The 16423-nt window shown below is 40.7% G+C and overlaps 3 protein-coding genes and 1 long non-coding RNA gene across 4 annotated transcripts; 3 read left to right on the top strand and 1 right to left on the bottom strand.

The window, feature by feature from the left end:
* Positions 1-884: 884 nt before the first annotated feature.
* pla2g12a (phospholipase A2, group XIIA) lies at positions 885-4109 on the top strand. Its single transcript, XM_076032208.1, has 4 exons — positions 885-1288; positions 1838-1914; positions 2615-2780; positions 3437-4109. Exons 1-4 carry the CDS (start codon positions 1078-1080, stop codon positions 3553-3555), a joined length of 573 nt encoding a protein of 190 aa, XP_075888323.1. The 5' UTR covers positions 885-1077; the 3' UTR covers positions 3556-4109.
* A 470-nt stretch (positions 4110-4579) lies between these two features.
* On the bottom strand, positions 4580-7012 carry LOC142892231 (uncharacterized). Its single transcript, XR_012927397.1, has 4 exons — positions 6920-7012; positions 6335-6470; positions 6089-6181; positions 4580-5414 (listed from the first exon to the last, which is right to left on the bottom strand). It is a non-coding gene; the product is annotated as an uncharacterized LOC142892231 (long non-coding RNA).
* A 277-nt stretch (positions 7013-7289) lies between these two features.
* On the top strand, positions 7290-10272 carry LOC142892221 (caspase-6-like). The gene is made up of 7 exons (XM_076032219.1): positions 7290-7398; positions 8384-8426; positions 8521-8670; positions 8818-8894; positions 9100-9275; positions 9355-9499; positions 9721-10272. The coding sequence occupies exons 1-7, from the start codon at positions 7368-7370 to the stop codon at positions 9954-9956; spliced, it is 858 nt and encodes a 285-aa protein (XP_075888334.1). The 5' UTR covers positions 7290-7367; the 3' UTR covers positions 9957-10272.
* A 1448-nt stretch (positions 10273-11720) lies between these two features.
* LOC142892205 (caspase-6-like) lies at positions 11721-15791 on the top strand. The gene is made up of 8 exons (XM_076032197.1): positions 11721-11766; positions 12047-12088; positions 12983-13025; positions 13131-13280; positions 13395-13471; positions 13907-14082; positions 14171-14321; positions 14973-15791. The coding sequence occupies exons 1-8, from the start codon at positions 11736-11738 to the stop codon at positions 15206-15208; spliced, it is 906 nt and encodes a 301-aa protein (XP_075888312.1). The 5' UTR covers positions 11721-11735; the 3' UTR covers positions 15209-15791.
* The last annotated feature ends 632 nt before the right edge of the window (positions 15792-16423 follow it).

The following is a 16423-nucleotide window of genomic DNA, read 5'->3' as shown; positions in this document are numbered from 1 at the left end:
TTCTCATTTTTCTCATTTATTTTTAAGATCAAAGGCAAATTCCAAAGCAAAGTGTTTAGGGTTTAGGGCTGACTTTACAACTTTTATTTGTGGATAAAGAATTTGGCATTTAGAGTGATGTAATTATTACAGATACTTTAGCGCCATCTTGTGGAAAACTAAAATTAAATGTTTTTACAAATTGAACGAGTGGGTTATATTCCAAGAGGTCCGAAGTGAGAATCCAAGTATGTACAGGGCTTTTTAGGATGTAGAAGGGCAATCAAATTCAATTAAACGACTAGAAAATTAAGCAAGATTTAACGCGGTGACACTGTTGGTGGAGTTATTTAAAGATGTTTGGGTTTAAATTGGACGTCCTTGCCTCTATTAGAGATACAATATTTATGTATTTTCATTTAACCATGTTTCCCCCCAATACACGTCCATAATTAAGGATCGCCAATCTTTTTTTCTGATTATATTGTCGGAAATGCATGTAGTTGCAGGTTTTAATCCAGTAGTTCCACACAATTTAAAATAAACAAGTGTTGTTTAATACCTCTATTACCATAGCATATATTTTTAATCGGACGGCAAAATTCCACTAGGAACTGTGCCATTTTCTTGAAAAAGAAATTAGAAAGTTGCAGATTGACATGAGGAGTACACGATTGACTTCTCCATCGAACTATTTTAGAAAGAAAAATATACTTTTTTTTTCTTTTTTCTAAATATGTAGGCCACCGTTGTTCAAAAGAAGAGGCTTGTATGGAGAGAATTTTTGTATGAATGAGTTTCCGAGACAGGCCGATGTAGGTACACCTGTCTGGCATTGCGAGTTTTGTTGCCAGCCAGCTGAAAATTATTACCTCATCAGTCACGTGACAGTACCCGGAAGTGATCCCCCACAGCCACTACTGGAGGAAAACTGACGCGTTCCGTCGGTTCCGTCTCGGTAGTTGCTTGTCTTCTGAAATGAAAAGCAGTTTTGACACCTGTCATGACACTAAGAGAACATTAAGAGCAATAACTGGGGGAAGCTAAAAACAAATGTGCAGCTAGACACCGGGACCCTCCTGGGACACGAAGCGGACTATGCACCACTACAGTTTTATTGGCGTTTTCTCCCTGGCGTTCTACCTGTCGGGGTGTTTTGCCGCGTACGAACATGAACCGGAGACTCCAGACTGGCGGATGACGCTGAAAACTATCCGCAATGGAATACACAAGATTGACACGTACCTGAACGCGGCGCTGGACCTGTTCGGAGGCGATGACGGCCTGTGTCACTACAGGTGTAGCGATGGTGAGCGAAACGTCTCGGTTACAGTCCTCCGAGGTGAACGTTCATCCCGTCGACGCATGTACCTGGAACAGTTAATCAGCAACAGCGGTGTGCCGCCGTTCAGTCGTGTAGATTTTTACACACCTGAGAAATTAGTGGGATTAACTTTTTTTTTCCTCCTCCACGACGGGCAGGGGCGGAGCTACGTGGTGGTAAATGGTGGCCGATGGAGGGGATAAATTGACAGTATATTTTATCCACGTATTCCCCCCCCCTATGTATTTCTAATGCGATAAGTGACCTGGATTTTGTTCTTGGTGGACAATAAGACACTTAAAGAAGAAATTTAATGCAACCCTCACCCTAACTGCAGGATAGTAGCATCAAGCTGATATCGTAGGTTTATGGGTGAACCTATTATTATATCGGGTGAACCGAGTGGCACAGCGAGGAGCGGAGTGGTCTGCACTGATGAGATTATCCGTGACAACGAGTAGTAGTTTTAGTTGAGAAGATAACAGATAACCAACTATATCAAGACACCTTTTCACCTTTGCTCTTCTCCCACAGGTTACAAGCCGGTGTCTCGCCCCGGGTACAAGCACCCACCACCCAATGGCTGCGGTTCCCCGGTGTTTGGATTTAAGGTTGGTTGGGTGTCTCGTGCTCATGTCTGCAGTTAGCAATGTTTTCTACCTCTTTTACACATTCAGTTCATTTGGACGTCGCCAGGCTGTCATTTTTATTTTATTTTTTTTCTGAAAGAGCATATTTCTTTTTCAAAGGCCTTTAAAATTGTTTGTCTGTTTGTCTCTCTTCCTACTTCTCCGAACTGTTTCATCCCGGGCTCCACCTTGGAGCAGCTCACTCTTTGGCTCATTGGCCAGCCACTCACTGCTAACTATGAAAATCAACTCTCCTTCTGACGTAGGAAGTTGAGCAAAATCTAAATGACTCGTTTCAGTACAGTAGCACGGAAAAAAAGCAGCGTGGTGTGTTGGTTGGCATACAAGTAATGCAAAACATGGTAAAGAGCGGAAAAATTCAGTTTTTATAACAGAGCCCCCTTAATGTATTGAAAAACTTACTGCATATATATTTATATATATCCTCACTTCAGGTATAGAGGAGAATGAAATTACTGAAAAGCATGGGAATTTGTTTATAACAGAAGTGTATCTTCTTCATCATACAATAATCAACTTTCTTTTTTGGCCCCTGTCACATCCCACGTCTTGGTTTCTTTCTTTCTTTTATTATTAATCAAAATGTTACCCTGTAGAGGCATAACCATTGAAACCATTGTCAACTTCAGTTATAGCCCATCCCAAACCTGTCTGTTTCCAGTTCGACGTGGGCATCCCCTCCATGACCAAGTGCTGTAACCAGCACGACCGCTGCTACGACACCTGCGGCAGCCAGAAGCACGACTGTGATGAGGAGTTCCAGGACTGTCTCGAAACCATCTGCAGGAATGTTCAAAGGACTTTGGGATTGGCCCAGAGTGTCCAAGGTGAGAGGCGGAGCCGCTATGACATTGTCCCGATGACACTGGTTACCAGAAACAGTAGACGCTACGCAGGTGACTGTAAATACATTTACATTGTTGTGTCTTTTTGAGACCTCTTGCAATGCTGCTAATTTTCTCTTTGCTAGAATAACTTGAAATGGCTGCATTTTTTTTTTTTTTGAGCAGCATTCATACAAGTAGTGTCACAATAGGAGCCATTGTAGCTTTAGTTGCATTGTTAATTGTAAAACACACAGCATTCACAAATCTATCAGAAACCGATTTGGCTTGAGTTTTGCTTAGCTCATAAACATGTTGATTTCTGTCACAGGTCAAAGATAGAATAGTGTGGTTGTTGTGTTGATTTTTTTTTTTTTTAAGTACACATTATATCCAGCAGATCAGAGTGACCTTAGCTTTGAGTTATTCATTAGCGGTGACTCCTACTTCAATTTGTTTGTGATGTTTTTGAATCTAGCTTACAATTGTGAGTATTTATTCCACATTAGATTCTCAATCCCATCAATGCTCAGCTGGCAGTTCTGATTTAAAAGTCATTTAAAAATAGAACCATCTTTCAGCAGCTGTTCTTGAACAATGTTCCCTTCCTGTAAGGCCTGTCTGCTATTTCCTCTTTTTGTGTTTGTCCCTCTCTGCAGCGTGTGAATCGACAGTGGCTCTGCTCTTTGATGCTGTGATGCACTTGGGATGTAAACCCTACATGGACAGCCAGAGAGCTGCTTGTGTGTGTCAGTATGAGGTGAAGAAGGAGCTGTGACACGACCACAGGATCAGGACCGTGGAACTGACTCATTCGAAGGCGCTACAAGTCCTCTTCCCTTTCGTAGAGATCTATTGGACAAAGTAACGTGAGAACACTCGCTGTCAGAGTAAAATTTATATTTTGTCTATGAAATGAATTATTGTTATTTTGTCAACACTGTGAAGTGGATTTGTGCTTTTTAAGATGACTGTGCGCTTCCTGTCTTTCTTTTTCTTCTAGAACAACATAGTTTTGGAGGTTTGTAAATGTTTTTTTTTTTTTTTTTTTTAGTAGATATTCCAAATGACAGACAAGTGTAACTAGGTTTTTCTTTTAGTTTAGTGTACAGCAGTCTTCCAGAGCATTTTAAATAATATATGTCAGCAGGTCTTTAAATCGGTTTTAAACTACATTAAAGATTAGAAGGGTATTTAGGTTTCAGAGATGCTTTTCCTTCAACAAAGTTCATCTGGAAACTAAACATGCCAACCTATTTTTTTTTTTTTTACTGTATTGATCCTCAAAATGTGTGATTTGTCTTAAATGAATAAAACCAAAGTAACATAAAATTATTGTATCTTTCATTACTCAAGAAAAGTTGTTTTTGAATGTCAACAAAGTATCAAACTAATTTTCTTCATCTTCCATCAATAAATAAATGAGTTAATGTTTCACAAGTAACACGAGTACACTGTTAACCCGGATAAGTTGATTGTACTTAAACCACTTTCGTCAAGTGATTGCCTTGAACGATTTAAGTAATTGACAGCAGAGAAAATTATTTTGTTTGAGTTTACTCAACTTAAATGTGCAATAGTCAGAATTTTAAAAGTTATATATACTTAAATGGTTTAATTAAGTAAGTCTACTCAAAACTAGTACAGTCATAACTTAATAAAATGAGTCAAATGAACTTAAAATTCTAGTTTTATCAAAACTAGGAATAGAATTTCAAAATATTATATTTTGGATAAGAAAGTTGCAATTTAATTCTTCTGTTGTCAATGACCACACAATGCACTTTATTTTATTTGTTTATTTTGCCTCACAACACGCAAGCATTAAGTTGGGCACATGTTGAAATGGCAGCTTTCTACCATGTATCCTGTGTTTTCAATGCAAGCTTCTTAAAAAAAATAAAAATAAGAAGAAGAATAAAAAAATATAACACTAACATGCTTGGTGTGCCACACAAAAATACAAGAAGAGTGGCATTAAGACCAACTTTGACTTTCTAACATGTGTCCAATAGAATTATTTCAGTAGAACACTAGATCTATTTTAAACTATAAATATCACATACTGAATGAGCAACTGAAAGAATATTTTCTCCATTGAGTGCAGTCTATTTGTGCAGCAATCAACATACAGAATTGTGCCATGAGCATGAATGTGTTTCACATTCCATGTTTTGAAAAACAACAACAAAAAACAAAACAAAATTCTTGCTACACAACAATATAAAGTGCATTAACAACAGCAGCATTGAGAAAAAACTATGCAGTGCGAACAGAGTGCATAAAAAAATTCGGACAGATATCACAAATTGTGGCATGAGCTTACACTGCAAGATCATTTTTCAGCCTCTGAACTTTGGGAGGTAGCTCACTTCGACCCAAGTTTAGCATCACCTGCTGAATGAAGACGAATGTGTTTTTAAAGCACTTTGGGTACTGCAGGTGGAGCGCATAAGTAAAGCCAAACAAGAGGCACATTGCCTGAGGTAAGTTGGTGAGGGTGTCCATCACAACACTGCCCTCAAGGATGATCCCCACTTTTGTGGGGTTTAGTTGTGGCGATGCCGAGCTTCCTGGGTGTTCAGGGCTGGTGTCCTCATAGCACACAATTCCCACTGGAATGTCCAGGGAGTCATTCTATTGTAGAAGAAACAATACAAAAAGAGGATATTCTGGTTAACAGCAATTTATCTGTAATCAGTTGTGTGGTCTACATTAATATTGTGATTTTCATAATTCACAGTAATCTTGTTCTAGACAATGTTACGTGAACAAGCTATTTTTTTGTCTGTTTGTGTATAGCTGTCCGTTGTGGTGTAGATCTCATGTCTTGACAGTAGGTGGTGTATTGGACAATTTGATATGTGAAAGGTACAAACAGAGAAATGGTTAATTATGTTTCGGGTGCTGACCATAGAGAAGCACGCATTCTTTTTTTTCTTTTTTTCCCGTCTGGCCTAATTTGAGCCGTTTTCTTTTTAATTTTATTTTTGGGTTAAGTGTGTGTTCGTCAATAAGGGAAAATAATAGAAATATATTAGAAATGTTTGGATTAATCCAATTTCCAGCATCAGCCCCTCAATGGATTAGATTTATGCAAGCCCTTTGAATTTTTGCATAATTTGCAGTCCAAACTGCAGCAATTAATTTACTCTTGCTAACAGAAGGAGACACATTATCTTGTTAAAATCAACTAAAGTTCAATGAAACATCTTCATTAATACTAATTATCACAACCCATCATCCCAAATAAGGTAAACATAGGAAAACAGAAAAACTGAGTCAAACAGCAATTACGTAACTTTACTCACCAAACTGCTCTTAAAAAACATGGATGGATCATCACCAAGAAAGATGGGAAGTCCTCTCAGGATAAGGCATCTCGTAGCTGTTGGCTCAGTGCTCTGCAAAGAGACATAAGACATGAACATTTATAACATCATATTTGTTCATATAGAAAATGACTACAAGGGAAGGTGGGGAAATTATTTCTTGGAATATGTATGCACTATTAACATCAATATCGTTAGAAGAAGAAAACAGAAATATGAACTCACCGCTGTCTGTTGTAGCAGGTCAGCTAACTGTTTGCCTATCCGACCTCCTGTCTTCCTCTTGAAGATGTCCATTAAGATTGGGCAAAAACCATCAAGAACACCAAAAAACTCTTCTTTAAGATTTCTACCAGCAACCCTGTTAAAAGTGGGTATAAACGTTTCATCAAAAGCACATATTTTTAAAATTCTTCACAAAACTCTGCAGCACACTGCAAAACTGTAGCGAACATATAGTAGCTAACAGTCGCTAGCTTTTCTGGGGGAAAAAACAAAAAACGCTGCAGTTGTTCAACGCTCAGAATCTGCTAAAGTCAACCTACCCACGTTCAAATACACGTTTCAAACAAGAGTAGTGCGTAGCCACCCTGTTAACATGGATTAAAATAATAATAACGTGTGGCCACGCATTACTACATCGTGCGCACGCATGCCCACAGGATAATAAACGCGTGCTCACGACATGGTGAATGCGTGCCCACGCGTTACTATCTCGTGGCCACGATATGGTTAATTTGTGCAGGTAGCGCGACGGTTGTATGCTGTTCCACAATGTTCCACAGAAAGAAAATGTAAAAGGAAACTCACCTTATTCGGGGAGAAAATGTTTTGCGAGGAAAACTTGCGAAGACAAAAAATACAGCGGGAAGACAAGGCGCAGCTCTCAAACGGACTCCAACAAGCCCAGACTTGTCTTGAGATTTGAGCCAATCACAACAGGGCACTACGTCACCTGAGGTAAAACTTGATAGTTCAAGTTTGTTAAACTTAGAAAAATGAGTACATTCAATGACTGGTCTCATATGCTCTTCATGTACTCATACTCTTTGAGTAAGGTGATAAAACTAATATTTTAAAGTGGTATTTACTCAATCTTTTTACATAGAATGAACTTTCGGGTTAACAGTGTACTTGAAAAAACTGGGAGGGACCAAATTTCCAGGATCCAATTTTTTTTACTAGCAGGAGGTGTTGTCTTCAGCTCATTGCAAGTCATTTTGAGCCTTCAGTGTTTCGTCATCTTGGGACCGTAAACATGTCTGAGACTACAGAAGACAGCCATCGAGGTAACAATTTGAACTTTATATGTTTTGTTTTTTTAAATTTATTTTATCTGAAAGCATTAATACACACAGAAAAACAATGATAAAACCTAATAAAACTCAGGATATGATTGGAAAAAATTAAACAAATGATAAGTGACTTAGGAATAATTGATGATTTAATTTAATTTAATTAAAAACTTTTATTGCCTTATTTTCTTTTTTTTTAACTCTTGTCTAAAACTTCCTTGGAATATTGTCCAGTGTCTTCAGACAAAAAAGGAAGTGCAGAGTGCTCAGAAGGTTCATTCATCTAAAACGTGACAAAACAAAGATATCAACAAAAGGGAAATCGAAGGCGATCTTCTTTGAATATAAATTTAAAGAAGAGTGCCTTGGATTTCCCTCTTTTAGATTGTCCAACGTCTGTTTTAGTCATTTAATGGCAGGCGAAATAAATACAACCAGAGCTGTGTGTGTATGTGTAACAAAATAATACATGATGGACTAATTTCCTGAATATTAATAATAATTTCTAATGCTGTTTATAATTATGTATAACAAAGTGAAAGTAAAAGTCGATGATAGGTTACTGGACATGAACTCCCTTAATCATTGACTTTTGCTACTGTCGTATATTCCTGCCCACGTGCATGACGGAACAAAAGGTGTTTAGTTCCTCTTTGTGGGGTGGCACCTGATTAAACAGCGCAACCAACCGACTTTTCACTTTGGACTTTGTATCCATCACTCTTGAGCACAGTTCAGAATATTAGGTTTTTGCTATGGCTGAATAATGACTGCTTGACCAGCAGAAGTGGCACCAAACGAAGCAGAAAAAAACATGCCAGCAGAAGGAACAACCAAAACAAAGAACTTGTCTGTATTTTCAACAATTTTTTTTTTATTTATTTTTTTATAAGTTCAGTCAGTTATTTATGTGGGTTATTTGAAATAGCTGTGTGCATCTTAACTGCATCACACACACCCATCTTTTTTCCACTGATAGCGGGCACAGAGAACCTTACAACAACGGATGGCTTCTCCAGAAGGTAAACAGCTTCTGCCTGTTTGTGAGATCTAACTGAATGACCTAATTCCCCTCTTGTCTAATACTCCCTTTTCTTTCATTCCGACATGGAACAGTGCCAAGGTTCTGGACCCTGCACGGGAGTACAAGATGGACTACAAGCAGAGAGGCCTTGCACTCATATTCAACCAAGAGAAGTTCCACTGGGATCGTCCTTTGAAGCAAAGATCTGGGTCCACAGCTGATCGTAAAAACTTGGTCCAAAGGTATTATTACCTCACATCCAAGTGTCAGGGTGAACTGTGTGTGATCAACACCATGTGGGCCTTTGTTTAGGCGCTGTCTTTTCCTTTGGCAATGTGCAAAACCTGCTCTTCCAGCTTGTCCAGCTTATTTTATGATTTTTCCATCAGACTGACAGAACTGAACTTCGAGGTGAAGTTTTATGACAACAGCAAACAGGCGGATGTACAGGATATACTCAACAAAGGTGTGCAGGCTCATTGTCACACAAAGACACTTAAATGACATTCATTTATTCATTCATTCATTCTGAATCCGGCATTATCAGCGCGTATGTACTTGACATCTGTTTTCATGCTGTTTTGTGTCTGAAAATACATCAAGCATGTCCCTTCCAAGGCTGCACAGCTTTTATTTCAACATTATTTTTCACTATTATTATTCTCCAACAGCGGCAAAGGAAGACCATTCTGATAGGGACTGCTTTTTGCTGGTTTTCCTGAGCCACGGTGACGATGACTATGTCAGCACCTACGATGGACAGATCAGCATTAAGGAAATTACTACGCCGTTCAAAGGAAACAATTGCCAGAGCCTCGTGGGGAAGCCCAAGATCTTTATTTTTCAGGTACAAATATCTGAAATATAAGACCGTGCTGTATTGTTGTATGTATATGTATGTATAAGATTGTTGTGTGAATCATCAGGCGTGCCGAGGAAACAAATACGAGGATTCAGTGACTCCTGCATCTGGTCCGGACAGCGAGCCAGCACTGGAGGTGGAGGATGGCTGCGGTGTACAAACCCTTCCAGCTGGCGCTGATTTTATCATGTGCTACTCTGTGGCTGAAGGTGAGGTAGCGCTGATGGATGGAGAACCATCACTTCACTCTATGAAGTTGCCATCTAAGCATATCATATCTACATTCCTCTGGTGAAACTGGAGGAATCTAGAGGACTCTTTACTACTGATTAACATGGTTTATGCTTGACTTCCTTTCTGTTTCAGACATAATTTGATTTCACTCTCTCAATAAGTATTTAACCAGTAACTATCTTGCACTTTAATCCAGGTTATTATTCCTTCCGGGAGATAGTCAACGGATCTTGGTACATCCAGGATCTGTGCAAGCTGCTCCAACAGTATGGGAACTCTCTCGAATTCACAGAGCTGCTTACACTGGTCAACAGAAAGGTGTCGATGAGGAGTTTGACTGCGTGTCAGAACGTTGACGCTTTCGGGAAGAAGCAGATGCCCTGCTTCGCTTCAATGCTAACAAGGAAGCTGTACTTCCGACCAAAAGAGTAGCAGAATCAGACCTAATTTCCTGAATAACAACAATAACAAAAACCCTGCACCTCACCTACAAATGTAATTTGTCATATATGTATAGGAATTATCATATGCTTGAGTGACAAAATGTAACTTCACAACTGAACTGAGGTAACAGAATCAAACTTTGATGGTTGTTTCTATACAACAACCAAATCATGCATTTTTCAGACAAACTATCAAAGCTCTCATCATAGATCACACTCTGTATTGATTACCTTTTTCTTACCCTGCTTACACTGCTAAATTGAATGCAATAAATTAAATTTCAGGACCAAGTAAAATGTGTAAATGGTCGAGTGGCTCTTTTTTTTCACTCATCAAGGTACATTCATTCATCCATGCATTTTCTATACCCGCTTCCCCCTGGGCCACAGGGGTCTGCTGGAGCCTATCTCAGTTGTCCTGGGGCTATCAGGGCCACGAAGAAAGACAAACAAACACAAACATCCTTTGACACACACACACACACACACACACACACCTACCGACAATCTACAGTTCCCACTTTTCTTGACATGCATGTTTCTGACCTGTGGGAGGAAGTCGGAGTACCCAGAGAGAACCCACAGACACCAAGGAGAAGATGCAAACTCCACACGAGAAGGTCCCCAGATCGAACCCATTCCCTTCTTGCTGTAAGGTGACAGTGCTAACCACTAAACCACCTTGTGGCGCCACCAGGCCTCAATTTAATTCAGTTTAATTTAATTCAGTTAAAAAATGGGCTATTACACTTTATGTCCAGCAGAGGGAAACAGCCCATTTTAAAACCGATAGTCATTATTTCCCCCCCGTCTGTATCAGAATCAGTAATGACTCCCATTAAAACAACGTGTTTATTTTGTACGTTATTACTGATATTAGATCATAGTTAATATATATACAAGACTATAAAATCTGTTAAAACTTAGTTGATATGTGATGACTCTAGGTGTATTCTGAATTCCAATTTCGTCGAGAAGTTTTAGCACACATCTAATCCCCCCACCTTTCCCTCTGTAGAGAGTTTATAATTTACATCTATTTAATGTGATGCAACACTTATCTTTTGTTTATGATGTCAACGATTTGTATTTTATCTATTTTATTACTGGTGTTGATAAGTAACTCTTATAATTTTTTAATGTGATAAACTAGTAGTGCTATTTTATTATTTCTTGTAAAGCTGCTTTACCAAACCTTTCAGAAACGGTCCATATTACAAGCATCTAATTCTATATGCTATACAAAGAGTGGTCATACTTTCCATTTAGGTATAAAATTTTACCAAACGTAACCTGTACTCGTTTTTGAAATGTTAAAAATAATCCCAAGCAATAATGTACATAAAAATAACTGGCACAAATGTGGACATTCCCACAACATCTGTTATAGAGACTGTGCTTAATTAATAAGTAGATGAAGTAACTGCTCCTTATGTGACTTTGGCAATACGACTTAATTCTTAAGAGTTGGTTCGTCAGAGGACTTTTTAAGCCAAGTTTTATCCTTTTTAAATTCAGTTTTCATGTCATGTTCAGGCGGTGACAGAACTCAATGTGACAGGGGCACCCGTCGCAAACGTAGCATAAAACACGGAAGTCAGGAGCAGGTTGACCAATGACGACAGGCTGTCAGGTCAAACCGTGCATTCTGTTTGTCACATCAAACCAATAGGATGCCTGGAGAGGCGGGACTTAGCTTCGGCTCGCAGGGGTTGGATTGACGAAGCAAAAGTAGAAAGCAGACAACGGAGAAGTTGAAGCTGTGATCATGTCTAACACAGGTGAGGACAGAAGTGGAGGTAACACTCTCAAACTCGCGTAACTCTCTCGCTAATATTTCTCTGTTTGAATTGCACATGTCAAGTTGGGTACATTCGCAAAATATGCCCAAGATAAGCGCTGAAACTTCTGTAACAAGTTCACTGAAGTGGTTTACTCTCGTTACTGTGTTCTTACGGCGGTCTTATTGAAAGCCGCCGCCTTGCTTTTCAGACTAGTAACACAACATATGTAGGGCACGGCTGCGGGTTTGCCAAATTTTTTTTTCAGTGGCTCAGTGTCTGCCTCTTTTCTTCCTAGGAAGTGTTGCTAAGGACAGCAGAACAGCGACCGACAGGGCGGGTGAGTTACAGACACAATCAAGTTTTCCTCAAGGAATCATGTTTCTGCGCTTTCTATGAGTCCTGTCAAGCCAAAACCGACAACTTGCGTTTGTAAAGTTGTCTCAGTGCCTTTCAAAGTCAAGAGTGAGATTAATTATTAACTGAACCGATGATTGGCTTTTCGTATGCCCTGTCCAATACTCCTGTTTGTCAGTCACAAAGAAAATGGTCTTGGAATTTAGTTCTTCTGGGCGGAGTGAAACCTGCATGAGTCAGTCTTGTTTTGTCTTCACATGTACATCAGCGTGTTTTCTGTTCCTTTTTTTTTTTTTTTTTTTTTTTTGGGAACATCAAGCCTAACCTAAAGTTGTTCAATTTCATAAATGTGCTGCGAGGATATTAGTTTTATCTTCGGAAGGAAGTGCAACCACTTTGACCAGAGGTTAATGATATAAAGACAGTAATTAAACTATGATTCATCAGGGGAACGTTCGATGAGACGGTTCCACTTTCAGTTCAGGTTTACCTGCCGTGGAACATGAGTTAAGATAAACTGGCAGCGCAATTAGAGCTATGTGTACCAAAGGCACCTTCCTGTGTAGGGTGTAGTGCGGAGGTGTCACTTTTAGCAACCTTTGCCAACCTTCTCCACCTGACACCAAACTATTGAGGGCCACGAGGACTCTAATCTGGCTGAACAATAGCTGCTTGACCCCACAGCAGTAGCCGTGGCACCTGTAGACAAAGCAGCAACCCCCCACCAACAGAAACTAGCACAACAAAGACATTTTCACTATTTGTGCAAATTTTATTTGGCGTACTTGTGGTGTTTCAAGTTGGCCAAAGCCACATGTTTGCAAATTAAAGAATAGAATACACCACCACTGATCAACGCGGTGTTGTTTTGTCACAGCGTGCACGGAGAACCTGACGGAAACCGATGCCTTCATCAGAAGGTGAGCTGCCTCTTCCTGGTTATGTGATCTGACTGAGAGGTCTCAGTCTCTCAAACGATCCCTTTTCATTTTTTTTTTTTTTTTTTTTTACCTCAACGTGAACAGCGCCATGGACCTGGACCCCGCGGAGGAGTACAAGATGGACTCCAAGCGGCGAGGCCTGGCGCTCATCTTCAACCAGGAACGATTCTTCTGGCGCCTGGGGCTCAGCGACAGGCACGGGACCAACGCGGACCGCTACAACTTAGAGAGGAGGTGAGTCGGAGCGAACTCTGTCATTCTCAACTTGGGGCGCTTGTTGAGCGGCCGGGTAGCAATCTGGAAGAATTCCTCCTCCGTCTTACTCATCTTATTTTATCTCTCCGTCAGGCTGCAAGAGCTGAACTTCGAGGTGAAGGTTTATGACAACCACAAACAGGAGGAAGTGCTGGATAAAATTGGCGAAGGTGCGCATGTCAGGAGTCAGATTTGCTGACATGGAAACCATCCAGCGTGTGACGTCACGGCCTCTTTCATTTACAACTGTCTATAATTATTGTAATGATTAGGGATGCACCAATACCACTCTTAGACAGAACGAGTAGAGTACGAGTACTTGCATTACTTTGCAATTACGTGGATTTTTCTTTTTCCAGAGATGTTCTGTTATTTGAACAACATTCCTCAGCATGTTGTTCTAGAGAACACCGACTGTCACAAGTTTCACTGCAGTACAAACAAATTTAACAAAAATTTTCATGTGCGTACATACAGGATTTAACTGCTATCCGTGTTGTGGTATTGGCTCCTATTTTAATTTTACAGCGACGAGCAACGGTGTCGGTACCGATATCGGTATCATACTATTAATCGTACTAATAATCATTATTACCCTCCATCAGCGGCAATGGAAGACCACTCTGACGTGGACTGCTTCCTGCTGGTTTTCCTGAGCCACGGCGAGAACGACCACGTCTACACCTACGACGGCAAGATCAGCATACAGGACATCACGGCGTTGTTCAAAGGGGACAAGTGCCAGAGCCTCGTGGGGAAGCCCAAGATCTTCATTTTGCAGGCGCGTGTCAAGTAGCGGCAGGCGGACCGAAGACATCCGCACGCGTCTGCGTTGCAATAAAGCGACTGTTGCGTTTTTTTCCCCCCAGGCGTGTCGAGGAGACAAGCACGACGAGCCGGTGACGGCCTGCGACGCTGTGGACAGCGAGCAGAAGACCAACGAGGTGGTGGTGGACGCCAGCGCCGTGCACACCCTTCCCGCCGGCGCGGATTTCATAATGTGCTACTCTGTGGCTGAAGGTGAGGTGGTGTCGATGGATGGAGAAGCATCATATTTAGATTCCTCTGGTGAAGCTGGAGGAATATTGAGGACTCTGTACTGTACAGTTTAACATGGTTTTTACCTCATTTTCCCAAAGGTGAGATTTTGGGAGTGTCTTTGGTCTGCGGCCGTCAATTTGCACTCCATTTGATTCAGTTGCGTCCGTGAAGTGGCGCCCGCTAATGTTCACCTTACGAGTCGGAGTTTGACTCGCTTCATGACTCACTGATATTATCAGAAACATTCCCTCAAAAGGCAGTTTCATCCAGCAACCCCTTTATCATCTGAACATTCCTGTTTTTACTGCCAGTAAAATGTCTCAGCCACTGTACTGTGACGTTCTGTGCAAACCAAGGTAGACATCTCTGATGCAAACAACAGACCATTTCAATTTGCTGGAGTGCAAATGGAACGTTTCCAAGTCGAATGTAATGTCTTTCCCTCGCGTTGAATTCTAACTTCTGCGGTAAAGTTAAATGTGCCATTGCAATGTTAAACATCTGCTGGAGAAACCAGAGTTTCCAGCACCTCCACTTTACTCATGCACAAGCTGCTTATTCACTGGTTGCTTGCAACATTACTGCACCCATTCAGCGTTTAACCAGGAACTATGTTGCACTTCAATCCAGGTTACTATTCCCACCGGGAGACCATAAACGGCTCCTGGTACGTTCAGGATCTATGCGAGCTGCTCCAGAAGTACGGGAACTCTCTGGAATTCACGGAGCTGCTCACCCTGGTCAACAGGAAGGTGTCGATGAGGAGTGTGGGCAACTCTCGGGACACCAACGCCATCGGGAAGAAGCAGGTGCCCTGCTTCGCTTCAATGCTCACAAAAAAGCTGTATTTCCGGCCGAAAAAGTAGCAGAATCAGAATTGTGCGGCAAAGTGTGCTGGTTTTATCTGACTGCCCTTGAAACCATGTCTACTTCAGGAAGTGTCAAAATTCATCTGTTTTTTTTCTTTTTTCTTTAGTTCAATGTACCATCGAGGCAACTCGAGGGTGCAGTGGTCCCATGTTGAGTGACCATATTTGACTCTTCACACCCTCAAGTTCAGCATTTTGGGTGAAAGAGCAGATATTTTGCTTTTTAAACATCATGTGTCATATATTTTAGTGAAATCAAAAGCCATTTAAGACCTTTTTAAAATGTGAAATATGGTACTAAAAAAAAAAACAAGGCCAATTTCTGGTTGCGCTGTGGTCGATGCTGTTCCCCTTATTCATCCACTTCCTGTACAATAGCACATATGTTTTGCACTTTTCAGAGCCACACCACTAATAACTGTCAAAGCATTATGGACCATCTCTTCATTAATGACACTTTTGCAAACCTTCCTTTCGTCTTTGCTCGTTTGCACTCCAGTTGCACCACGAAGGCTGCGGCTGGTGTGCTTCGTTATCGGTTTATGACCATAAAACACAAGTTGTTGACATTCCTGTTGGCCTTAAACTGGCTGCCACTGCTTAAACTGAACATCACCTCACGGAAAGCTAGAAATGTTGTCCTTTAGTCTACATGGTTTCTACAGTCAGTTGCTGGGATGTCAAAAGTGACGTAACCTCCTGAGCCCGATGACGCCATGATTTCTACTTTGGTAGCCGAACAATGAAAACCGCTTTTCTTTGATGTGTCACGCCCACATAGCAAACCCTCTTTAAGCCCACATAAATATGCTGTTTGTCTTTCAAGTTGCTCCATCGAAAAGGGAATTTCTGTTCGTGCTGTTATTTGTGTTGAACAAGTTTGCAGTATGGACATTTTCATGCGCATTTGCACCCAAAACAGCGATAAACACCAGTATGATATGTACCTCAGGGAGGAAGGGGTGTGTTATTTTAATTTTTTTTATTTTTTATAACTGTGCCTTGGCCATCGAAAAACGTCAAGCTGTGTCACATGATCTTTGACTCAGGAACTAAAAGCGACCAACATCTATCAATCCTGTCTTTTTGCTGTTTTGACTGTGTAATAAAGTAAGAGTGACACTCTGGTCAGCAGTTTGCTGGTCACGATTGTCAATTCTGCTTGTGGCAAAACTGTGATTTCATGTCATTTCTTTAAACGTCTGTCTGACT

This window comes from Nelusetta ayraudi, unplaced genomic scaffold, assembly GCF_046127955.1.
Source record: "Nelusetta ayraudi isolate G7.1 ecotype Tasmania unplaced genomic scaffold, CSIRO-AGI_Nayr_v1 ptg000004l, whole genome shotgun sequence".
Taxonomy (NCBI): Eukaryota; Metazoa; Chordata; class Actinopteri; order Tetraodontiformes; family Monacanthidae; genus Nelusetta; species Nelusetta ayraudi.
The sequence above is the reverse complement of the archived record's forward strand: the minus strand, read 5'-3'. Positions and strand labels throughout refer to the sequence as shown.